The following is a 13746-nucleotide window of genomic DNA, read 5'->3' on the forward strand; positions in this document are numbered from 1 at the left end:
AGGGGGAAACAAATAGTATCAACAACTGAAGCAAACAATATATGGCAAATACAAATACCCAGTGCCTACTATGACATCTCAACACTAGTTATCACAAAAATAGGAATAGTGGGGTCAGCAATTGCTAACAGCAAAAACAATAAATAGTCCTGACCTCGATCTGACATTAAACATCATGTGTCAAGTATGTGATCCATAGTACCAATAACTGCAAGAAAATGAATGGTAGACAGAGAAGTTACATAAACCAAATAGTCTAAAAGATGGCAAAAATACAGTTTATTAAGAGACAAAAAAATGTGTTAGGAAGGTAGAAGAAAGTTTAAAATGTTCACAATGCAAACAGGAAAAAAATGCAGAAAAGATATAAGAGGTAATGATGGTTAAAAAGAAGGAGAAAATTAGAAAAAGCAAATCAAAGAGAGAAAGGGGAGAATTTGTCTGTTAATGGGAGAACAAAGGAAGAGAAACAATACAAACAAAAAACAAAAATATATAAACCAAAAATTATAACCCTCAAAAGATAAGGAAAAATAATTATCATAAAGCTGCTAAAAATGAGAAAAAAAAGGAACAAATTGTGTTTGGGCATGTGTGTATGTGTATCTCCATGGCAAGCACACACACATACACACACACAAAAAAAAGGGGCGGGGTAAAGGATTCTTAATGAAAAATTAAAGAACTATCTCTGTTGGGGTGTTCAAAACAGTCAACAAGAATGGAGGTCACTGCACATGCCCTGCTGTCCTTTCAGTTTCTTCTTGGGCTGTGTATATACACAGAGACGGAGGAGCACACACAAGTGAGAGAAGGGAGCTTGTCCGTGTGTAGGGAGACTGGTTTGCTAACCCCTTTCTAGTGACAAGTTGCTCTCCAACCTGCCAGCTAGAGTGGCCTAAAACTGAACCTGGCTGAAACAGCTCTCGGCTTCTTTGTCACCAGTATGAGGAAGGACAGAATGGGAAGTATGATCAATTGCAGGTTTGTCCCAGTAGACTGGATGGATACACACCCAAGGTGAGGCTAAGAGTTCTGTAAGAGGATTTCTGACCCTGGACTTAAGTCTAATCAGGCATTAGGGACTTTGTTGGGTGATATGTGTTCTGGAGAAATTAGATCTACACAACCCTGGAGCCAGGCAGATGCTGATCTCTGCTAGGAGTCCAGATATCAGGAGCCTCCCAAGAATTCTACTTGAGGAGCAGACTCCGCACACTCTACTGCCCACAACCCAGCCTTCCCAGGCTTAGTTCATGAGTGTATTTGCCCTTGCCTGTTCAGTTTCCCAACCCTCTTCTGCCGGTCACGTGAGCCACCAGACTCAAGGGAAAGCAAGTTTCACTCCGCTCCATTTCTCTGACCTGAATCACCTTGGGTACAGTCTCCTCTGGTCTGTCTTACCCACCTTCTGCTAGGCACATCCTAAGCCACATGGTAGGTGCTTGCCACAACAGTATGGAAATGTTTGCTATGACCTCCTGGCCTCCCGCAGCAGCAAGCAACTGTGGCTTCCTTAAGATGCATCTTGCCTCAGCTGTCTGCTTGTCAGTTGAGAAACACAGAGCACTTTCACACAGCCATCGGCTGTGCAGTTAGATCAGCTAAGTTAAACTGCTTTTCTGATCTACAGGTTTTTCTATGCCAAATGTGCTCTTTGTGGTTTTTCTCTCTGTTGTGTCATCCCTCCCCTCTGCACTATTGCTGCTGCCACAACTAGCTGGGCCCCAATGTGCTGCTTCTTGTTCTCTGTTCAATGCACCTGGATTTCCTAGTCTCTAAGAGACTCTGACTGTCACTGTGGAATTTCAGTGAATGCTCACTTTCACCAACCTCATTGAGAACTAGTCTTCCAGTGCTTGAATCCTGAGCCATGGAACTTGAAATGCAGCCTGAACTTTATAGTTCACAGTCCTAACTGATCTTCCGGTCTTTTGACATTCTACCAAAATCACCCATTAAGCTCTGCTTACAACAATATAAAGCTTTTCTAGTTTGCATCTCTAAATGTCTCTAAATTCCTCCCACAAATTCTAAAATGTTCCAAAAATTTCATAACCACATGATCAGGTTAGACACATCAGTGACCCCACTCCCTGAACTAATTTCTGTTTTAGTCAGCTTTTTTGCTACTATAACCAAAAGACCTGAAGAGAACACTTTTGAGGCAGAACATTTTATTTGGGGCACATGGTTTTTAAGAGTTTTTAGTCCATAGACGGCCTGCTCCATTCCTTGGGGACCACAGTGAGGCAGAGCATCGTGACAGAAGTGTGTGACATTTCCAGGAAGAAACTGGAAACAAGGCACCAGGAAGCAAAGAGAGAGCTTCCCTCCCCACAGACAAAATATAAACCTCACTGGCACGCTCCCAATGACCCATCTCCTCTAGTCACATCCACCTGTCTATCCTTAACCCCCAGATGATCCTTATCAAAGGGTTAACGCACTGATTAGGTTAGAAATCTCGTAGCGCCATCATTTCACCTCTAAGTTCTCTTGCATTGTCTCACTCCTGAGCTTTTGGGAGACACTTCATATCTAAACCATAATACTGACTTTATACATTCTTTTTTCATAATTTCATTGATACCTACACTTTATTTCTGCTGTTTGCTCTGAGTACATTGAGCTCTTCTTTAGTACAGAAGCTATATCACTGATTTTAGGCCATTCACCTTTTCTAATAAAATAGTTTACTATTCTATAACTATTAGGTGGAATTGGTTAACAGGATTATCTAAGTTTGCTATAGTTTTCTGGGGTTTTGTTCTTTTAATTGTTTTTTTTTTTTTTTTTTGTATTTGTCTACTTGTTCTATCAAATATTAAGAGGGGGGGAAAAATCCCAAAATATCCAACTATAATGTGCAGCTATGCATTTATCCCCTCAGTATGTCTGTTTTATTTTGAAATTCTGTTTTTAAATACACTTGCATTTTGGGCTACTTTAATTACAAATTGTCTTATCTGCCTCTTTTTATGCTGAAAGAGTATCTGTATAATGTTAATATACTCACACTAACTTTCTAATATTATTGTTTAGTTTGGGGTTTTTTATTTTTGTTTTTTGGTACTGGGGATTCAGCCCACAGTTGCTTTACCACTGAGCTACATTCCCATTCTTTCTTATTTTTTCTTTTCAGACAGGTTATTGTTAAGTTGCTGAGGTTAGCCTTGAACTTGCAATCCTTCTGTCTCAGCCTCCTATGTTGCTGGGAACATAGGCATTCACTACCATGCCAAACCAGATGCATGATGTTTTCCCCTACCTTTTAACTTTCACACTACACACATTTAATCTCATTTTCTTGTAAAAAGGCATTTTACTTTCTCTAATTCTAAATACACTTCCTGCAGTTCTTGAGATGCAGGTGCAGGCCTATCACAATGCTATTGGTTTCCTACTTGACTAAATGTTCCTTGTTCCACTCTTGATACCTCTTCCTCTTTGGTTGAATTAGATATTACTAATATTCCATTTTATCTCTTGTACCCTCTTGTCCACACCTAGATGGCTACTCTGGAGAGTGCCACATGCCTGGTACCTCTGCACTCTGACCTCATACAGCAGCCTGGCACCTTGCGTGTAACATTAGCACTTCTAGCACCCACCCATTCTTTTAAAAAAATTAAGAATGAGAGGAACAAACCCTTTTGTTCTATATTCGCTTATTCACTGTTTCTTGAGCTCTTCCCTCCTTTGTGTACATTCACATTTCCTTTTAGTGCTAATTCTGCCTGATGTGCACTGCGCTCCCCCCACCTCCTACCCTAGCAAGTGGCTCATACAGTGCCTGTCACTTCAGAGGTGGTGGCTTAAAGTGTAAGTGAATGTATTCCCAGGACATTTAGTAAATGCTTTCCCAGAAGTACCTGGAAGGTACACAGAACCCACGGAGAGAACAGCCCCCTCTGCTTGATTATGCTCAGGAAAACCCTACAGGAATGATAACATGCATCTCCAGGGCAAGCAGATAGTGCCCAAAAGGTTAAATCAAAGAACGACAGTTTAAGAAAAAAGAGAGATTTTAGAAAAAGAATGTGGCACAAGCTTCCGGAAGTCAATGCGCTGAGCAGGGGTGGTGAGGAGCAAAGCCGCTCTGCAGGGCGTGTGGCGGCCAGGGCGAGGCCCAAGTTGTGGGCATTGCACACATCTCAGGGGGGCTCTGGTCCAGTGCCTCACGAGCACTGGGAACCTGTGCAAGGGCAGCCATGGGGGACATTCGTACTTAAGGGAAAAGTACAAAATGCACAAAAAAGACTGCAGGCAGGGGATGGACTGGGCCTCTTCCCACAGCAGCAAAGATACAGCAGGACATCTAGGAGGGACACACAGAGTCATCCAGAGATGCTGGAGAGGGCACTTGATGACAAAGTAGATGTAGGGATAACAGAGGAGGATTAGAAGTCAAACCTCAATCCCAAGAGCAGGGGACAGAAACATATGGGCCAGAAGAATGGAGGGAGGGCTATGGGCCAGAGATCAGGATCCAACCCCATGTCAGCTAAGGACCAACCTGTCCAGATCTGTCCAAAGACCACCACGTGGCAGAGTTTCTCCTCAACTTAAATTGCCATTTGGAACCACAGGGGCCATGACGTGGAAGCCAGGTATCAGCAGGGGAAAAGAGAGCCCAGGAATAACCTGTGCCATTTCGAGGATTATTTATATGGGTGACATCAGCAGGAGGTGAGGGACCAGGACAGAAAGGCGCAGCCGGGTTATGTGAGAGCAGCTCTGATGCACAGGGAGACTGGCACACCCTAACAGCCCCGGCAGGGTCCTGGCCAAGCCTCCCAGAGCCGAGCGCTCTAGGCTCTGTACAAATTCAGAGCAGAAGCAAGCCTTGGCAGAAAAGCCAGCCACTGTACACACTGCAAACATGACAGGGGATGAAAGGTGACACCAAGAGGCCCAGCTACACCATTAATTTTTGCTGATGGTTTTCTCCAATGGCTGAGAAGAAAAAGTCTTTCTCCTACACCAAAATCACACTTATTATTTGGGGCTTTATCAACTTAAATGGACTTTAATGTCAACATTAACATGGACAAGAACATACCTCTATTTTACACAGAAGAATAAGGGAGACAGATGAGAGCACTGCCTGCGGGATACTCTTCACCAACTGCCTGCAGTGGGTTTCAGGTCAGACAGGCAATGCCTGTCACCACCGCTCCTTAGCTATTAAGAACAAATACTCCTGTCCCAGCCCCCCTCCCCAGAAATGAGCAAGGCACAGCTGAGCCAGAGAACCTGGTCGAGTTCAGCAGTGACAGGCACCTGCTCCCTAGAGCCTGCACAGGCCCGAGTTCCACGGCTCTCCAGTTGCTCTCCTCCCAGGCTTCCTGACCCCACTACTTGCACTGTACCACAAGTCAAAGTTTGGAATGAGAAATCATCACTCTCCCACCTGAGAGAAGAATATCCCTAGCACCTCTTGCCACTTCTAGCCTTGAAGCAGACCAACCAACCAACTCCTTTCCCCTGAAGGGAGATCAGGATAGGAAAAGGCAGTCCCAGAGAGAGTCACTGAGCAAGAAGGCCTCCCTGGGCAGGAATGACCTGACACTCCCTGTACATGCTGGGAGCTGCTTACAATGCTGGACAGTGGGACCATTTAAAAAAAAAAAAAAAAAAAAAAAAGCATTACGCTCAGTGGGCACCAGAAGTAGCACAGACAGAAATTCTGGGCTCATCCAGGGGCCCCCAAGACATGTAGCTCTCTCTTAAGCCCCTGTTAACATCAGAGGTAACCTAGGTCAGAGAAAGGCACCTAAACAATTAGGTCCATACAAAGGAAGGCCAACAGAAGCCCACCCACCTCCCAGCACCTTCAGAATGGAGAGAACCTGACTCAGAGAGGCTAATTAAGCACCCTGGCCCAACAGTGCCCGTCAGAAGGGCAGCCAGACTACAGTGAACCAGAGGCTGGCATTCCAAATGCAGTGCTGTCAGACTCACAGGGACAACAGTTACCTGGTTGCTGGGAGTGTGCTGACTCTGGTGAAAAACACAGACGGCTCGACTTCCACGTGCAGCCCCAGGGAGAGGCTCCGATAATACCCTTCAGCATGGCCTGGGCCTCCCGAGTACTTGAAATTCAGGATGGCTTCCAGAGTCTGAAAAGACATAACCAGTAACGAGTTAGTGCTCCCAAGCTGGCCGGGCTCCTTGCCAGGAGCTTCACCCACAAAGATTCTAGAACGTACCCCTGCACCCAGCAGGTTCTCAGCCCAGCTGAGGCCAGGCACCTGGCACCATCTTTCCTGTGTCACCCACTGTCCACACAATCTTCAGCCTGGATATGCCACAGAGGGGATTCCAGAACTTATTCTGTGGCCGGATGTAGCACTTAGGAGAGGAGAGCACAGTGCAGTAAGCATCACCTAAAGACACGAATCAGCCAGGGCAGGGACAGGCCAGCATCCATCCACCGCAGAGGCAGTGTACCAGCCTGGCTCCCAGTGAGTGAGAGGCAGTCAACAGACCCCCTCACCCCACGTCCTGAGCCCACAAAGATGACGCCAGGGCCATGCCCCTTAGGAGCAACACGGTGTGGCATCCTCCCATTGGCAGCAGGGCACTTCGCAGAGGTGCCAGTGCTACCCACGTGGGTAGGAAGGGACCCGTGGGAGGTCATGGAGTATCAGAGGTGGGGTGGGGCCTCACATGATAGTGAGGACCCCTCCCCAGGAACCTGGACAGGAAGGCCGTTCCCATTCCTCCCAGGCTGTTCTCCATGAGTCTTCCCTGGGCGCTCAGACCAGGGTGGGTGGGCAGACAGGAAAGCAGAAGCTGCCTCCCTTGGTGGTCAGTCACCACCACTGGGAAAACAAGACACTGAAACTCCCGCCAGGTCCCCACAGGGTCCTTCCTTCCTATGGAGGAAAATCTTGAGGTGTTGAAGGAAGGGCAGCACTGGCCAAGGGCACAAACCAGATCAGCACACACCATTCTCTGGGGTAAGGAAGAAAAGGGCCAGATCCAGGATGCCACACCAACACCACTGGAGACAGCAAGCCTTTGGGACAGGGCAGGACACCGCGCAGTCACAGAACCCACCACAATGTGGGCAGGGACAGTCAGCTGTGGTGCAAAGGGCAGAGACCCTGAGAAAGCCCACCACTGAGACTGGGGACCGGCCAGGGAGCAGGGAACCCCGCCTGTCCCTGCCTGCAGCCTAGAAACCCCTTGGAAGGAGAGAGGTGGGGCGGGTCTATCATGGTGCTGTGTGCAAAGAGAAGGGCAAGCAGGGTTGGGGAGACATCATGGGAAGAGCAGGTGTCCTGCACCTGGACTTTCTTCACCCTTCCCCAAGCCAGCACAAGGCAACACGAGAGAAATCTGCAGCCTGCGAGGCACAGAGTAACCATAGCAACAAGAACCACAACCCAGCCAACTCCTGACTAAAAGGGTACAGCTTTCCACCACCACCCAAAGAGGCCCAGCAGACTGCGGCCTGGGGCCAAGTCCAGCCCGGGCTGATTCTGGACGTCTGGAAGCTAAGAACAGTTTTATGTCTTTTAAAGCTGGGAAAACAAAATAAAATAAAGGTAATTCCTGGGCCACTAATAACCCTGGTGGAAAGTTCCAGAAGTGGAGTGAGGCCACAAGTGAGGCACCACACACAGCCCGAGATGCCGTCCAGGGTAGCAGGTCCGGATGGGCCTCCAAGCATGTGCTGCGGCGTGAGGACCTTCTCCCCTGGCCTGCCAAGGCAGTCTGGAGTCCTGTTTCCAAGGGTCTGGAGAGAGGCTGGCAGCACCTGCCTTCTTCCCTGAGCTGCGGGGTCACGCTGTGACCCTGGCAAGGTGCCTTCAGCCCGCAGTCACACTCCTGGTGACCTACTGCTCTGCCAAGAGGACACGCCACAGCAGCAGGGTGCTTTAAAGTAAAGGAAATAGCCTGTGTGTGCGTGGTGGGTAGGGTGGCACGCCAAGGACCCACTCCACCAGGCTGCTACAGGGGCCCGGGGCAGGAGGGACTCCTGGGAAGCTGGCCACACAGCACTACGAGATCTGGGGCTCCTCGTCTCGCCTCTCTCAGCTTCTCAACTGCTGAGTGGGGAGCCGACATTAATGCCCACCTCCCCAGGCTTCATTGAGGATCAATGAAAAAACAGGAGTCACCACTGAGGACACTCCTTCGTTCCTTGCTACCTGACCCATCTGGGGCCCGACGGCAACAGGGCTCAAAATAGAGAGAAATGAGTTTTAGTCCTCTCTCTTCAATTCTTTTACATTTTATTGTGGGAAAATAAACCTAACAAAAGTCACCATTTTAGGTTCGCATACACTGCTGACAAACAGTGACCGCCACCGCCCTCCAGCACATCTTCCCTTCCCAACTGCAGCCTAATCCTCATGCACTCTGTCCCCCCTGGCCCCTGGCCACTCTCCTCCTGGGTTTGACTGTTGTGCCACCTCACGCGGTGGAATCATAGAGTCTGTCCTCCTATGGCTGGCTGGCTTCACTTAGCAAAGTGTCCTCGAGGGTCACGCACGTTGCAGTCTGTGCCGATTTCCCATGTGAAGGTAGAGTGTCACCCACTCATCAGCCAGCAGGCACTCGAGCAGCCTCCGCCTCCTGGCTCGAGTGAGTGACGCGGCTGTGAATAGGGTGTGCAGATGCCAAGACTGCCGCTGGTTCTCCTGGGCAGGCAGAAGTGGCATTCTGGGAACACGTGGCCATTCCACACTGGATTCTGAGAACTGCCACATGGCTGTCCGTGGCACCTATGCCATCCCTCACTCCACCAGCTGTCCTCGCCCTCGCAGATGATGGCTCTGCCTCTGGTCCAAGTCCCCCTGGGGCAGTGAGGGCTGCCTTGCTGTGGCTTGAGGGCCGTTTCCCTGAGGGCTGGAGACACTGAGCACCTCTTCAGTTCTCTCTGGCCTTTTGTGTCTCAATGAAGACCTATCTGTTCAGATCCTTTGGTCCTATCTTCAAAGCTCATCATTCCAACTCACCTCCTGCCCCTCAAGGCATCTCCATAACTGTGTTCACAGCAGTCCTTCAAACCTGCGTGTCCAGAGCTGTCTTCCTGACCCTCTTACCACACAGATGTACTCCTCCTGGAAGGCCCAGCCCTTCTCCCTACTCACCATGTGCTCAGTGAAACAGGTTTGGTTTCAATAATCAAGCATCATATTCGGCCTCACTAAAACCCCAAATCATTTGCCATGGCCCTGTGCCCAAAGCATGGTCCCAACTGCAGAGGGCTGCTGGTTTCATGTGGACAGTTCCTGGACCTTTTGAAATCACACTTGCCATCGGCAGAAGGTGCAGACTGCACATACCCCCCAGAATGCCTTCCTGTGAAGACTCAGGGAAGCTGGCTCCCCTGGTTGGTCTGTTCTTTCCTCTTCCTTTCCAAACACGTCTAGGTGCCTCCTCTGCACCAGGCTCAATGGAGAAGGGGTGGCCCTGATCTCAGAGAGCTCAGGAGAGCCAAGGGTGTAACACTGGAATAAACCAGTTAATACCAGCCCCAGTGCAGGCCAGCGGCCAAGGGGATGAATGGCTATGGAAGCGGAATCTGCCAGGAGACGGGCCACGCTGGCTTTTTTGCTTTAGGAGGTGACTTGGGTCACCTCAGAGAGCACTGTGGGAGAAGTCACCTGGGGGGCGGGGGGATAAGACAGAGACAAGCAGTTTCCAAGGACCACCTAGGGAAGAAGGGACAGTCTGTGTTCCTGCTGCCGGGGACTTGCTGGCCCCTCCCAGAGAGAAACATGGAAGAGCAGCTCCAGGGCGTCAGCTTCATGACAGCCACAGAAAGACAAGTCTTAGAGGCATTGCCACTGCCTTCCTCCCAGTTCAGAGGAAAGGAGCAGAGGTCTCCTCGGCAGGAAAAGGTGGAGAACGTCAGTCAGACGGCAGAGTGGGCTGCAGTGGCAAGACAGGGTGTCCAGGCTCTTCAGAGCAGCAGGAAGCAAAGCCCTGCTCTGCTGAGAACCCCCCGAGAACCTCAGCCCTCACCTCCAGAGAGGACTGCCACAGAAATCAGCGAGAACAAAGGTGAAAACGGCCCTGCACTTCCTGGGCATCCTCCACTGGTTTTTCGTGCTGAAGTGAAAGGTCATCCAGCACCTCTGGGTACCAGGCTGCGTGAGGTGACTTGCCCGCTCTGACTGCAATACCCTGACAAGCCCTAGCAGGGGCTCTGCGCCACCAGGTGAGCAGCCCAGCCCACACTCCCAGAGGTGGCACACCTAGGGCTTGAACACAGCACTACCTGAACCACAGCCATGCCCCTGCGTCGCAGGGAGCGGGTGCTCAGCCGCCCCACCGCCTGCTGCCCTCAAGGCGCTCAGGTCTAGTAAAAGAAACAAACCAAGACACATCTACAGAAGAGCCGGCCTGCTGTGACACAGGTAAGTGTTGGGATGCTGGAGGCACTGAGGACAAAGGACTGCATGCCTGTGGGCAGGCACTGGACAGGAGGAGCAAACCAGGAAGGAGCGGGACTGGGCAAGGCAGGGGCTAAAAAATGGTCAAAGACAAGGCTAAAACCTACTTACTGAAAATATTATTAGGGTAACGATCCTGTTAGGCTGTTCAAGAAAGAAGAAGGAGCAGGCCAGCGACATGGAGGCAACAGTGAGTGCCAGTGCAGAGGCCGCAACAGAGGCCAGGAGAGGACCTGCACGAAGCTCCAGGCAACAGGCTTAGCAGCTCAGGCTCAGAGGACTCGCACTCCCACATGGGCTGAGGAGGAGCAGAAGACTCAAAGAGCCTCACTCAACCAAAGACGTTCCTAAGAGAAACCCCACGCTCAGATGGTCTCCCACCTGAATCCCATCAAGCACATGCCACAAAGAACACCAATTTTATATGCACATCTTCAGAAAATAGAACGGAGAAAACTGCCCCCTTATTTTTATCAGTTCCAAATATCAAGATCAAATAGAGTTTACAAGAAAAGTATTCATGAGGACTATATCCCTCAAGAATTTAAATGTAAAAAAAATCCTTAACTAAATACTAGTGAGAAAAGCTCGGTAGTATGTGAAATGGATCATACATTGTGGCCAATTCTTATCACAGGAAGGCAAGGTTAGCTTAATCTTTAAACATATAATCAATATCACTCACTATACTAACAGACTATTAACAAAGAGAAAAGGTATATAATATGTAGCTTCAGAAAAGGCAGTTAACAAAATTCAAACTCCATTTATGACTTTTTAAAAGCACTCAGCAACTTAGGCATAGAAAGTACACCCCTCATCTCTGAATGCATCCATGAGAAACTCATAGTAAAAACCATACTCAATGGCTGATAACAGAATGCTTTGCAACTAAAACTCCAAAATAAGGCAAACGTATAGCTGTTACTTCTATCAACATTGCACTTGAGATCCTAGTGAATTCAACATGTTAAGAAATTAAAGATATGCATGTTTAAAAAGCAGTAATAATACTGTTCAAAGACAGTGTGATCATGTCAAAAAAAAAAAAAAAAGTCCTAAGAAACTAGTGGAACTCTTGCAAATTGCTGGTGGTCATGTAGAACAGTACAATGGCTTGGAAAAGCACTAACAATTCTTTGTGAACTTAAACCTACAGTTAGCACATTACTACTCAGCAATGGGACTCCTACCAAGAAAAATAAGGATAGATACCCCCACACACAGAAATACACATAAGTAAATGTCCACAAGAACTTTATTCATGATAGTTCTAAACCAGAAGCAACCTCAAAGTCAGGAACAGGCAGGTGACTGGATGAACAAACTAGTATAACTATAATATAGGTTACTACTCTGCAACAAAAAGGTCCAAATTACTAACACACACAGCAGTATAGAAAAATCTCCAGGTCATTATTCTGAGTGAGAAGCCAGAACCCAAAGAATCTATACTGCATGCCCACATGTTCAAATACTAGAGAGGTCAGTCTTCAATGACAACAGAACCAGAGCTGCTCGAACTACAAAGGAGTCTGGGACACTTAGGGGTGACTGGATATCCCCCACCTCGATGGCAAGAGTAGTCACATGGGACATAGATTTGCCAAAATCCAGCTCAGTTTAAGAATTCAAATTACATGCAGTAGAGTTGATTTGTGTTAGGCACACAGTCATCTGTAGACGTGAGTCATAGTGACAGGTACCATGTACTTGTGAAGACAAATGTGGAGCATGGAGGGGCTTCGGGCACAGATTCGGGAGTTTCAGGTTCTGCATCAGACGTACATAAGCTTAAGGCTCTAGGTAACCTTGCCAAGTCATGCCCACCCCTCCAGCTCTCAATATCCTCACTCAGAGTCCGAGTGTTCTGCCAGATACTACCTAAGATCTTGATCAGCTCTTCTGCAAGCTGTTGGTGCTTACCCTGGGTTATTAATCTAATGTTCTATAATTTCTAATGTATCTAAGGCTATTGCCAGGGAAAAACCAATCACATATCCCTAGCCAATTTAAAAGTATAAGCAGATCTTTAATTTTTAAAGACCCCAAGTGAACCTGTCACCACAAATTTCCTTCTGCTCTATTTCTGAAATGACATAAAATTAATAGCGGTGATGTGGTCCACATAGTAAGTCAGGACCAGCAGCTTGGGCAAGTCCCCCCAAGAGACCAGCCCAGCAGTTTACCTAAGGTCAGGAAAACAAGCATACAATGAAAGCCACACCACTACTTTCCAGCTAATAAGACTTCTGGCCAAAGTCTTTCTTCAGTGCTGATTGTGCCTTAAAGATGCCAAGTAGCTACAAATTAACTGGCACATCCATGATGATGTAGAAACAGATTTGGGCAATATCAGCCATCAAAACAGCCCCAACTCAGGAGGTCCCAGGGCCCCACAGTGGCTGAGAAGGGCTAGGCCTCAAGGTTCAGAACAGGTAGTAAGTGGAGGAGGCAGGAAGGCTGGGCTTGGGTGCCAAGGAGAGGATCAGAAACCAGAGGCTAGCCTTCACATGGACCACTTCCTGGGCAGTGGACAGGTCAGACCCCAGACACCACAAACCTCAGCCACACACAGGGCAGTCATACCCACCACACACTATTCTCAGGCCAGTGCTCTCTCTAATAATCCTTTGCAGGGTCTCCAAGGAAAGTCCCTCACTCCCTATAGATGCTGCATGGGCATCCTGCCCTGGCTCTCAGAGCACCAACCACACTTTAGATCATGGACTATGGTCAAGGGAAATGCACTCATATCATCTAAGCCTGATGTGTAAAAATGGCATTGGCCGGGATGGCTCCCTGCCGTCCCCCTCAGGTCCACATGGTCCTCCGCCCATCTCACGTAGGTAAGTGCTCTCATTGGTTTTGATAATGTGCCCACAACCAGACAGCCACAGAGACAGACACAGCGGGGCCCCCACCACACATGCTCAAGGTATTTTGAGATGAGTTCTACCTGGGAGCCAACAGTAGGACACCCGAGCCCCTGGAGCAAAGCTTGGGAGATGGCAGAGGGCTCCCAGAAGACCCGAAGGACACTGAGCACCAGGGGAAACCATGGAATTCCATGAAAAGAATTTTATATCCAGGAACTCTCTGAAAAGTTAAAACACAAAATCTGTCCTTCCCAGCCAGCTGCTAATGCATAGGCCTATGATCCCAGTGACTCAGAGGTTAAGACAGGAGGGTCACAAACTCGAGGACAGCCTGGACAACTTAGCAAAACCCTGTCTCAAAATAAAACATAAAAAGGGCTGTGGGTGTTGCTCGGTGGTAGAGTGCTCTGGATCCAAGCCCCAGTACTGCAGGGAGACAGAGGCACTCC

At 48.5% G+C, this 13746-nt stretch overlaps 1 protein-coding gene across 2 annotated transcripts in view; it reads right to left on the reverse strand.

Annotated features, from left to right (window-relative positions):
* Positions 1-13746, reverse strand: part of Trappc9 (trafficking protein particle complex subunit 9) — a 510720-nt gene that overhangs the window by 210699 nt on the left and 286275 nt on the right. For both annotated transcript variants that reach the window (XM_076835401.2, XM_076835399.2), the window contains exon 18: positions 5983-6125. In XM_076835401.2, the coding sequence (XP_076691516.1) occupies positions 5983-6125 (143 nt within the window). The remainder of the gene's footprint in view (positions 1-5982; positions 6126-13746) is intronic.

The sequence above is a fragment of the Callospermophilus lateralis genome, chromosome 16 (genome assembly GCF_048772815.1).
Source record: "Callospermophilus lateralis isolate mCalLat2 chromosome 16, mCalLat2.hap1, whole genome shotgun sequence".
Lineage (NCBI taxonomy): Eukaryota > Metazoa > Chordata > Mammalia > Rodentia > Sciuridae > Callospermophilus > Callospermophilus lateralis.